The following is a 12,425-nucleotide window of genomic DNA, read 5'->3' on the forward strand; positions in this document are numbered from 1 at the left end:
ATGCTGCTTCATTAAAAGATTTTACCTACCAATAAGCACTATGGATTAGGTTTCTCTTATAAGCTAGGTAATCTATCTTGAGCGAAGTGACTGCATGCACGTGAGAGAGTACGATCCTAGGATGGAGCATGCGCCAGTGGAACTTCCCTACTGCTGTCGGTAGACGTTCCTATTCCAGCTCCCGACTTGTGTGAAACACAGTGATAAAGATTTTGAATGCACAGGGCTTGGCGCCGATTGAAATCCGTCGGCAGCTGTGCCACGTCTGTAGGCCTAACGTCATGAGCAAACAGATGGTGTAGACAATTTGCAGTAGGACGCCAAAGTGTGCATGATGAGTTCTGTAAATAACCCACGTTTTATCCCCTGTGATGATCTGGTCCGGAAACTCTTCTCCGTCATCGTGGTATTATTGTAAAAATGTCAATGCTGATACACGTACCTTGCTTTGTGTTCTGGAATCAGTTGCTTCGACACTTTATCACTGCTCGCACTCATACGCGGCGGGAGCTGGAATAGGACTGTCCATCTTTAGCCACTGCCATGACGCTAATGAGAGCACTACCCAAGTTCCACTGGCGCATGCCCTGTGCTAGGGCCTTACTCTCTCAATTTCACTAAGTCGCTTGGCGCAAAATACGATTTCCTAGCTAATGGGACGCTTGGGAAAGTTACTTTGTGGATGCACCTCCTATATATCATTTGAACGAAGAATGCTAAGTTCTTGGAGATTCTTGGCAGTTGAATGCCGATTAGAAGCTAGATCTCATTGAAAAGCCAAGACAGCGTCACAGATTTCCACAGACCATCCTGCGACTCGCCGTCGTTGATCGCCTCTTGCATATTCTGGTATACAACAATCGGCAACATCGATCATACAGGGTTTTCATAAAGTCTGGACGGATTTAATTTGCTTATAATTTTCATAAAAATGCTCATAACTAACTAACTAACTAACTCTATGGTCTATGGAACCCGGAGGTTCAGTGCCGCGTTCACAAAAGCTCTCCACTGACTTCTATCCTTAGCTAATTGCATCCAGTTTCTACTTTGTATTCCTATCTTTGCGAAATCCATCTTAATATTATCCTCCCATCTGCGCCTAGGTCTTCCTAATGGTCGTTTTCCTATAGGTCTACCAGTCAAGACTTTGAAAGCGTTTCTACTTTCTTCCATTCTAGCTACATGACCTGCCCACCTAAGCCTCCTAGACTTGACGACCCTAACAATGTTGGGTAAACCGTATAAACTATGTAGTTCCTCGTTATGAAGCTTCCGCCATTCCCCATTCTCGTTCCTCTTGGGTCCGAATATTCTTCTCAGGATCCTGTTCTCAAATACTTTCAGTCTATGTTCTTCCCTCAGAGTAAGCGACCATGTTTCGCAACCATACAGAACAACAGGCATGATTATCGTTTTATATATTTTAAGCTTCAAATTCCTCGACAGAATTCGCGACGACAAGAGATTTTGAACCGAATAGTAACACGAATTCCCTGCTTTTAGTCGACATTTAATTTCTTCGTGAATATGATTTTCGTCTGTTAATATTGATCCTAAATATTTGAAAGTACCTACTTTATCAAAAGTATTATTTAATATTTTAACGCCTCCACAATTTGCCGTATTACGGTCCCGATGCACTTCCATGTATTTAGTTTTCTCTGCATTTACTTCTAAACCCATGTCCCTGCAAGCGTTTAATAATATCTCTGCATTTATTTCTATTGTTCTCCTATCATCCCCTATTAAATTTACATCATCAGCATATGCCATAACCTGGTGAATGCCGTTCAACTCTAGGCCCTGGTTGCTATCTTTGATTTTCCTTATAGCGTATTCCAGCACAAAGTTAAATAATAATGGCGACAACGCATCTCCTTGTTTCAAGCCATTTTCGACGTGGAAGCTCGTGGACAAAAATTTTCCTACCCGGACTTTACTTTGGGATTCACTTAAACATATCTTAATTAATCTAATTAGCTTTCTCGGTATTCCAAGCTCAGTAAGAACGTTGTATAATGTTTCTCTCCTAACCGAGTCGTAAGCCTTTTTAAAATCAATAAATAGTTGATGTACCGGGGTATTGTATTCCCACTTCTTTTCGAGTATTTGGCGAATGGTAAATATTTGGTCGATAGTTGATCGATTTCGTCCAAATCCGCACTGATAATCTCCAATAATTTCATCTGCGTATGGGGTCAATCTTGCTAACAGAATATTAGAAAGGATTTTATAGGATGTTGACAGAAGAGAAATGCCTCGATAATTATTACAGTCAGTTTTGTCTCCTTTCTTGTGAATTGGAACCATGATTGACTCTTTCCACTCTTGTGGCAATTCTTCCTTGTTCCAGATAAGGAGAATGAGTTTGTTGTATCTTGTTCCACAATTTTTCGCCTCCAGCTAAAATTAACTCAGCCGGAATTTCATCTACACCCGGAGATTTGTGTTTCTTTAATTTCTTTATAGCGGCTTCCACTTCTATTCGATTGGGTTCTGGAATATACGGTTCTGCGGTGTGTATCTCCTTTTCTCCACGCACATTAGTTTTTGGCTGCGTGTTCAGCAAATCATCAAAGAAATCTTTACATCTATTTAAGAGGCTATCCGTATCAGTGAGAACTGTTCCGTCAGATTTCTTTAATATATAAGCACGAGGTTGATAGTCTTTCTTAAATTCGCCGATCCCCTTATACATGTCCCGAATATTTTTATTTTTACTATTATCTTCAAGTTCCTTAATTTTAGCTTTCAAAAAATTCCGTTTCTTTGTTCTAAAAGTTTTGGAAGTTTCCCGCCTGATATGTGCGAAATTTTGTGTAGTTATTTCATTCGGATTTTGTAGCCACCGTAATTTTGCCTGTTTTCTCTTCTCTACTAGTTTAATGCATTCCTGGTCGAACCATGGTTTGTTCCTACGTATTTCCGCGTGTCCCAATTTTTCTATTCCTGAACTTTTAATGCTTTCTCTAATTTCAATCCAAGTATCCTCAATACTAGTGCACTCCGAGTCTTCTAAAACCGAGAATCTATTCGACACTTCAATCTGGTATTCCTCTCTTACCTGGCTCTCTTCTAATTTCTTTAAATTAAATCTCTCCGTTTTCGGACATTGAGTATTACCTTTATTCAACGATAATCTCTCCCGTATTATTGCTGCTACCAGGTAGTGATCAGTGTCAGAATCAGCCCCTCTAAACGACCGGACGTCATGCTCATAATGAAATCTAATAAAGTGCAAACGGTAGCGGAAGGATTAAATTTTTAGTTGGCAATACTGTTAGATAAGCGGCAACTCTGAACACGTTGAGAGAGGGAGAGGGAGGGCAAGGGTCAGTTTCTTACCAAGTTCCATCCATTGTTGTTTTCATTGTTGTTTCAATGTTGACTGTTAAAAGTAAGTTGTAAGCTGTATTGGTGTGTGTGTCTTTTAAAGAAATAAATAAATGAAAAACTCCTCTGAGAAGACTATCTTTTTTACCTTATCAAAGATGGCGTCGGTGAAAGAGAAAGCGCAATGTGTTCTGTGGTACGCAGAGCTAAAATCACCAATTCTGGTGTGTCGAAAGTTCACCAAAGAGTTCAAAAAGCTGGCACCGACTGAGAGTGCAATCCGAAAGTGGCATGCTAAGTTCTTGGAGACAGGAAGCGTCCTGGACCGTCCTCGAAGTGGGAGGCCGCCAACATCGCCTGCAACAGTGAGCAGGGTAAGGGAAAGCATCATCAACAGGCCACAGAAGTCGATTCCTAGACGGTCCATGGAACTCGGAATTCCACAGACAACCGTGTTTAAGATAGCCAAGAAGACGATCAAGGCCAAAGGTTACAAAATCAAGATAGTCCAGGACTTAAAGGACAAAATCAGGGCGTCTGTGGCTGTTATTTTGGATCAAACACGGCGGAACGCTGTGAGTGGATTCCAGCGCCGCCTACGCGAATGTGTGGAGGGAAATGGCGCCCAGTTGGAGGTGTGGCGGTGAATGAACTGAGCTGGTGCAGATTACAGGTAAAAATTTAATCCTTCCGCTACTGTTTGCACTTTATTTGATTTCAATATGAGCATTTTTATGTAAATTATAAGCGAATTAAATCCATCCATACTTTATGAAAACCCTGTAGTCTGTTCAAATAGTTCTACAACAGAACATACAAGGCACTCATCAGGAAAATGGAACCCACTGAGCTCTGGAAATGTTGGTCATTCAACATATAGACCTTCAGTGATATTTGTAAAATAATCACTACGTCAGAGATGTGGATGCATTCTCCGTGTGGGGGATCTCGTAAGAGAAACACTTCACATGAAGAGGTCAACGTACACGTAGGTAGCGGCTCCGGCAAAACATTGCATAAGACTATTGTCGTTAAGAACGATCATCTCAGTCTCAGCAAGGAGTTCCATTATCTTGCGGCCTCATCATAAGTTCGAATGGATTTCCATAGGCGATGGTACGCATTCACATCTTCGAAATTCAACTGATAGTTCTAATAATTATGAAATTGAATCATATCTACTGGCGAAGAGTTTCTGCAAGATAAATATAGAACATAGGTGCTGTAATCAGACGAGGAAAGAAAGCGCTAACCAAAACTACTTATTACCTGGAGTTTAATACCTCGGGAATGATCATGATTGAAAACAGCGATGGCTAAGCCACCAACACTGCGACCATAAGTATATTAATCACTCTACAATTGTAAATCACGTAACAAGATAAAAGAGACGACTTCCTAGCAAACAGACACCTGTGATTATGAGTGAATAGATATCAGTTATTTCAATATCTCAGAGTGTCAGAGTGACTACTGAAAGCGTTAAAGTTTCATTGAAGAACCATTATATTTAGAAATACTAACGTCTACCTTGTCTCGTGACCAGTGATTGAAGTGAGGCGGTATGCGGTGGTAGGCCATACCGCCTCTGGTTTTCAGTAATGAGGACATACCGTCTCTGTTTTTTTCTGTGATCAAGACAATATTTAAATAACCGATATGTTGAGTCAAAATCATACCGCCTCTGCTTTTTCTCCCTTCGAACACTGCTCGTGACTCATCCACTGTCCACCCAATATTCATGTGTTAGTCCTCCACTACATCTGATTTCAGTTGAATTGAATACAACTTGAAAACTGGTGGCTATTTAGTTTGTTCTGAGAGAGAATAGGATCATTAAGACAAAGACGAATGTCCTGGTTTAATTTGTTGCCAGCAAGGTATGTTGACTGATAAAGAGGTGGGTTAAATTTAAGACATCGCTGCTAACAACAAACTGTGACATGTGCTTCTGGTAGCTACTGGGATTTTTGGTTATGTACTCTTACATTAAGTAACCGGTTAATGAGTTTGACAGCTGTCTCTAATATAAGGTTTGGTGTCAGAAGCGACAATCGTTTCATCTTCTGTGAGCTCTAGGTTCTATTTTTCTTTTTTAAAAACTGGAAGTCTCTATACCAAACATGACTATCAGTCTCATAATTAATGCAATACGACTTGGTTGCTACACACGGAAATGCATCACGACTTTCTTAGCCAGACATACAGTACCAGCAAAACTAAGAGTCAGTAATAGAGTAACCAACAAATCTGACTTCTTGCTTTTAATGCTAGCTACATCTACGATATGTGGGTCAGGCAAGTTAAGTTTGATCTATTCTTCAGTAGCGTTTACTAGATTCCAGTATGAAAGCACTTAGTTCAGCTGAACGGGAACGGTTCAGACTTTTTACACTAACGAAGTCTCATTTCGTAATTTCCTTTGTCCTTAACTTGTCCGGATGTATATGTAATATTTTTATGCATAAAAAATGAAATGAAATCTTTCAGTTTTTCGTCCCACGTTATGATAGGAAATGAATGAAGAAAGTGGGAGGAAACGGGAGAACTCCGAGAAAACTCACGCACATGGTGCTTGTCCACGACAAGTTCCACTTGGCCCGAGCTGGGATCGAACCAAGAACAGTACGCACCAGAGGTGAACGCTGCACCACTGAGCCGTCGCGGCCCTTGTATATAAGAAAGAAACAGAACATGATTACAACTCAAACTTTAAGATTCTGCATCCCCACTATCAGTATTCTTTCCTTGAATTACAAGGTGACCGAGTACAGGAATCTCGATACTATCTTCTCAAAATTTCCTGTACTGGATTGAGTTTTGATTACGCTCACATTAGATTTGGATTATTCCTAGGAGACGGTGAGTCTGGACTCGAAATGACTATACGTAAACTTTACCCACAAAAGTAAGTTTATTTAAAACATTTTAAAGATGAATACAATGTGTTGTCACCGCAATACCACACCGGAGAGTTCACAAGAACTAAAGAAATTCTCCTAGCAATGTTGTAGTCACACCCTCACGTAGTAACGGTGTGGAGACGATGTGATCAAGGAGAATAAGAAGTGATTAAAGCACCTCCCGTGAAGAAACATATAACCTCGGAGTAAGAAAACGAACGAAAAAAATGATCTGAATTAACCAAGCACAACGCTCGCAAACCCGAAACATATAACAAATTGGAATAGTGTGACTTTATTCAAACATAAATTATGTATATGTTTGATGTGCTATGATTGATGACTTGCTTATAAGGCCTGTATTCCTGCCAAATAGCATGACAGTCGTAGCATACACACATTTCCTGATAAAAGACTTCACTTTTGGAAGGCGTGACATTAGAGTAAGGACGACAAACGTACCTGCAAGATGATGGAGCACCACTTCACTGTACCAGACTAGTATCCCAGTATCTGAATAACATATTTAGTCAAAGGTGGATTGGCCGTTGCGGATCCATTAACTGACCTCCCAGATCACCCGACCTAACCCTATTAGATTTCTGTTTAAGTGGCTGGTTAAAGGGGGATGTGCATGCTACAAAGGTGAATACACGTAAAGAACTTGTCGCTCGCGTCACCGACGCTGTTGCCCACATTAAAGCCCGCCGAGACTATGTTCGACGGCAACACAACACACTCTCCAACACGTTGACAAGTGCACTGAGATGGGTGGGGGGACTTTCTGAAGACTTCTTGTAGGGTGGATCAGTCATCTGCCCCACCATTATTCTGTCCTCAACAGCGTGTACACAGCATTTTGATAAGTAAGATTTACACTTATCTTCATAATCATTCCTGGATGTGTGTAGTCTTCAACCCTCTGTAGTTCCATAACGATCGAAAATCGGACACATGTTCATAGGACTTTTTCGGTTTATTTTTCCATGTAGAATCACCTCATAGATATGTGACATTCCTCCTAAATCACCCCGTATATATATTAAAGAGTTTGATACAAAACGTTGGGCTCATACGTAATGCAAGAGGGAATAATGCACATCTACTTCTGTCAGAGGAAGAAGCCCATTTTGTTCATCCTCTATCATGTTTTCCAACAACCACCTGCAAGCTTGGCAGCGATATTTGGAAATGAAAGGGCATGAAACCTATATGCAGATGAATTGTGATCAAATGAGTGGTAAATGAAGTTACTTTCTGAGCATCCCTTTCCCTACGTTGAGGCACCGCTGAATCGTCTTTCAAGTATAACATATTCAGTATTATTGGTTGTATTAACATTATTATTTTGGTGTTTTCAGTTTCAGCTTCGATGTATTGAAAAATAATCAAAATTTTGTTTATAAACCTGTTATTTCATACATAAGAAATAACAACACATAATTGTACACATACACAAACATACATTAAAAACCAATATTTTATAATTCAAATTGCCTAAAGTACTTATTTTTAATCAACTTACTCTCTTCCCAGCCCAGTGATGTTAATTCTATGTTCAATTCCCCAATGTTTAAGGCATCGTGGAGTACAGAATGTCAACAAGCTTTAATAATTCGAGTATTTACGATTACATGTACAAGTGATTAACATGTATCAGGTTGTAAGTAGAAATATTCTTACCTTTCGAAGACGCTTTACCTTTCTCGCGGTTAGCAGCCACCGAAAATACATCATATGGCATTGGCCTTTGGTAAATATCTGAAACATAATTATACTGTGTAATGCTGATATATATACATGCACGGTTTATGTCTAAAGTTTAGAAAATAATGGAGAAAGAAGTCATTTTATATTTTGTTTCTAACTGATACCTGATATTATAACACCTTCTATAATAACAATAATGGATTTGTAATGCTCATTTACTGTCTTTCCTACATAACGAAAGTTATTATACGAGTACAGTGCTCAATCTTTCTCCGTAATATCAACTTACAAGGAAAACACAGTTTGTATATGAACATTTTGTTTATTTCTCCAGTGAGACGTTAAAATGCGTACTAGTGTTATAAAGGGTATATACAAGTTGTCCATAAAGTCCGTTGCCACCCAGTGTACCGTCGAAACGACTGCGAATATAAGAAAACGCAAAACACGTCCATCATTAGTTTAAGGGGCGTGAGTTTTGAGCTATAAAAGGTCCACTCCAGACCCCCCATATAGCAGTATGTGGGATCAACTTAAAAATCATCTGAGATCAGTTACACAGATATCTCTTTTTCCATCTGTTTTCTTTATTTCTTATTCTTGTGTCTTAGCATATATGAACCTAAGATGGCAGAACTGTTACCTATGTAACTGTTGTCAGACGATTCAAAGGTTTACAACAATATTATTGTGACCGATTACAGAAAACATAAAACACTATTCGTTACTTGGCATAAGTCCCAAATATAATTTGCAAAGCTTTGCTCATATTAAACGATAAATACCAATGCAAATTCTCTCAGGTAGTAATTAGCTATTTCTGATATGCTCGGAAAGCAATGTCTGGGAGCTGAATTAACACACAAGTAACACGCTAAAGTGGTAGTCATTTTGTGTTATTTCAACACCTCATTTTTGCTGTGTACCTACCAATTTACTTCGAAGTTTTCATAGCCTGAACGCGATGGGGCATCTGTTTTTCACTCAGCGAAAGTAGTACCCATCTTGCAAAAACACAAGGCTTTTTCAGGTCTTCCTTAATAATTACGTGACAGCTTCCTACACTAACATTCAATTTAGAAGCTAACTCACAAATCGATAAACGTTTATCTTTTTTCAAACTGCCTTTACTTTCACAGTGTTCTCAATATTCAGTGGTATTGATGGACGCACCCTTCTTATCTTATTCAGCATATTGTTTTTATTTACTCCATGCCGTAGGCGTCGGAGGAGCACCGATGGACAACTAGAGATAGCTCGCCAAACATTTGCAGCCCCGCAGCGACGATCCGCGGTGGCCCCAATTCCGTTTTGAAAATTATACCCACCAGCTGGAGTGACGCGACGAAACGCTAATGAACAACAAAATTACTCCCCTAAAATATGTTAAATCGCCTATATGCGTAATTTGTTACATTAAGGACAGTCTAAAAAGCACTTTAAAAAAGTAAAATACGTAAACGAGGGCGAGGGAGGGGGCGCGTGCTCTACCGACTTGTCTACGGAGGCGATTGAGGTAACGTCACTTGTAGAGACAGAAATCGTTGATGTATTTTATAATTTAGCTAATCACAGTGCTCCTGTAACCGTGTATATTCGACGATAACCGTTTGAAATGAGATAAAATCCTTTCGTCATGTAATTTCATAAGAAAATGACGCTCGTCTATTTACTTTATTTCATGGCACTCCCATATTCACTTTCAAATGATGGGCTACAGTTGTCATCTAAATTCATACAATATATTCCAATACTTGTCTTTGTATTTAAAAAATCATGAGTTCTTGAAAATATACTATTATATGAAAAAAATATATACACTAACCGTTACTGTTTTTCAAGAACTGTGGATGATAGAGCAAATAAATGTAAAATTAATAAAAAAAATATATGCACTCATCTCAAGATTTTTCACTTCATGATGTAGAGGCAGGGGTTATTCTTGACCCCTGAAGCTCACTTTAGGAACAATTGGCCAGGTAAAAATCATATATAAAAATAACCGCATGAACATGACTGGCGATAGTTCGTGTTTGTCCCTTCGCGATTCTCCGCGACGAATCGAAGAAGTGCGGACCAAAATGAAGCCCTCGCTGCTACGTGGTGGTAACTTCAATACTCCGACTCTAGATATCTCTTTCGACTCGACGAAACCCAGCCGCCAGTGGCATACTAGGGCAGTCCTTTGACGCGTCGCTATAGCGACTATCAACATTTACCGGCAAGTGGGCCACTATGTGTTGGCGATGTTTACGGCATGGGATACTTAAAACGCTACTAGTTACTCCCGCAAGAATCGTAGTTATCAACGCACTCTTCTCGCTCCACGGCTCCAACTCCTCCCACAGCATACGAATGGACTGCCAGTTTCCTCAAGAAAAATCGGTTTCTTGGGCGTGGGCGGAGGGTTAAAGGGAAGTTATACGAGTATTGACAGTGCATTTTGGAGGACTCCGGGAATAGTCCTGACATCTTGAGCCTCGGTCAATAGCGGTTTTCGTCAACGCAATGCAAATTTTGTGTTTTACCAAGACCTAGATCTAGGTTTTACAGTATTTTATGATAGTCGGCATAGCTGTTATATTCACTTATTTCATTATTTGCGTTAGTTTGCGAAGGCTCTTACAGACTGAGGCTCCTTCATTGGCTAATCATCTATTTCAGGGTTCTTTATTACTAGCACAACTTCCACTTACTGTACAACTTATCCAAAGCAAAATGTAGGGACACTTCATGCAGCAAATGAAGATAGAGATGTACGATCGTTTTTCCGTAATAATAAATAATAAAATAACAAAAGCCTTTCTAGTGAAGAGTAAATAATAATAATAATAATAATAATAATAATAATAATAATAATAATAATAATAATAATAATAATAATAATAATAATAATAATAATATCACCAACTTCATCAATCAATACGAAAGTCGAGATATTTTAAAGTCGCTACAGAGCCACTTCGGGACCGGCTCATTTTCTCTGAAGTCGGGATTGTCTCGACAAAATCGGAACGGTGGTGAGTGGTGTACGAGTTATGGTAGACCTACCTCTTATAGGAAATTGAAAGAGTTAAACATAAATTAATTTTTGTCGTGCCATAGAATGGTTACAGAAGAAAGCTTAAGTGAATGAGAGACTGTGAAGGTAATTTTCAATAACAAAATCTGAAACTAATTTTTTTTTCGAGTGTACTAAACAATGTGTAAAATAAATAAAAAGTGGTGCAAAATAGAGTCAGAGGAGGCGATTAAATTTGTACTTTGTGTTTTGAAGTAGTGTTCTGTTTAAGTGTAAAAACTGAAATCAAGTTAATAAATTGTTCACTTCCGTTGTGATATTGTGGGCGAAGAATGGCAAAGCAAGTTTTAGGATGGGTTTCTATTCACAATTACTGTATTTTAGAAAAAATTGAGGTTTTAAGTCCCAAGCTTATGCAGCTTATGCTAAAGGAGACGGTGATGATGAGTAATGAATGAAATGGTGGAATGAAGAAAGTAGGAGGAAACGGGAGAACTCCGAGAAAACCCACGCACACGGTGTTTGTCCACCACAAAGTTCACTTGGCGGGGCTGGGATCGAACCCGGGACCCCAAGCACCAGAGGTGAACGCTCTACCACTGAGCCACCGCGGCCCTGTATTATAGAAAGTTTATTAAATATAAATCATTCATAGTTATACTATAACGAAAAACTAGAAATTGTAAAAATGGCAAGACCAACTTGTGAGTTAACTTTATCTAAGGCTGTAAGAGAACAACACCGTGAGTACACACAACATTTTATATTATGTTCGTATGAGAAGTATAATTAGTTGTGTGGTAGCTCTAAGTTGTCTAAAATATTTTGTTGGCTGTATTCGTTATTCAGCAATGTAAATGAGTAAATAATTTATTTATAGCAATATTATTTTCAAATTACTACATACTTTTATGCATTATTGTTATTGTTGTTTGTTTATTTGTTTGATGGAAATGTTCCTTTGCAGCACCGAGGCTACATGAAACATGAACCGACAGGCTAAGGTAGAATCTGGTACATCGTAATGTCTCCCACCGAGAATTCAATACGGGAACGTGTGCAGCAAGGGCTCGCGCGCTAGCGATTAGATCTGTAGGGAGGACGTAAGCGTAACTAGGCCCCAAGCAATTACTAGTGACTCCGAAGAGGGAGAGCTTGTATTATTATTATTATTATTATTATTATTATTATTATTATTATTATTATTATTATTATTATTATTATTATTATTAATGTACAGGTGTTATAAAGGATAGCTGTAGCCCAAGCCATCAAACCAGTATACGCCACTGCTTTGATCTACTAGCGAATTGAAAGTTAGCACTTACTTTCAATTTTATATTTGTGACAACCTTTATAAGGAGGTATGTATTGGACTGGAGGTACTTCACTTAAGATTGCATGTTCATATACTGTATTGATTCGTATTCTGATATTCTTTTATAAAGTGCTAA

At 38.9% G+C, this 12,425-nt stretch overlaps 1 protein-coding gene across 1 annotated transcript in view; it reads right to left on the reverse strand.

Annotated features, from left to right (window-relative positions):
- The window catches only part of LOC145672844 (uncharacterized), a 174,542-nt gene that overhangs the window by 95,918 nt on the left and 66,199 nt on the right, over nucleotides 1–12,425 (reverse strand). The window contains exon 5 of the mRNA XM_081741996.1: nucleotides 7,923–8,000. Coding sequence (XP_081598122.1) covers nucleotides 7,923–8,000 — 78 coding nt within the window. The remainder of the gene's footprint in view (nucleotides 1–7,922; nucleotides 8,001–12,425) is intronic.

This window comes from Thermobia domestica, chromosome 16 (genome assembly GCF_964235325.1).
Source record: "Thermobia domestica chromosome 16, izTheDome1.hap1.1, whole genome shotgun sequence".
NCBI classification, from domain to species: Eukaryota; Metazoa; Arthropoda; class Insecta; order Zygentoma; family Lepismatidae; genus Thermobia; species Thermobia domestica.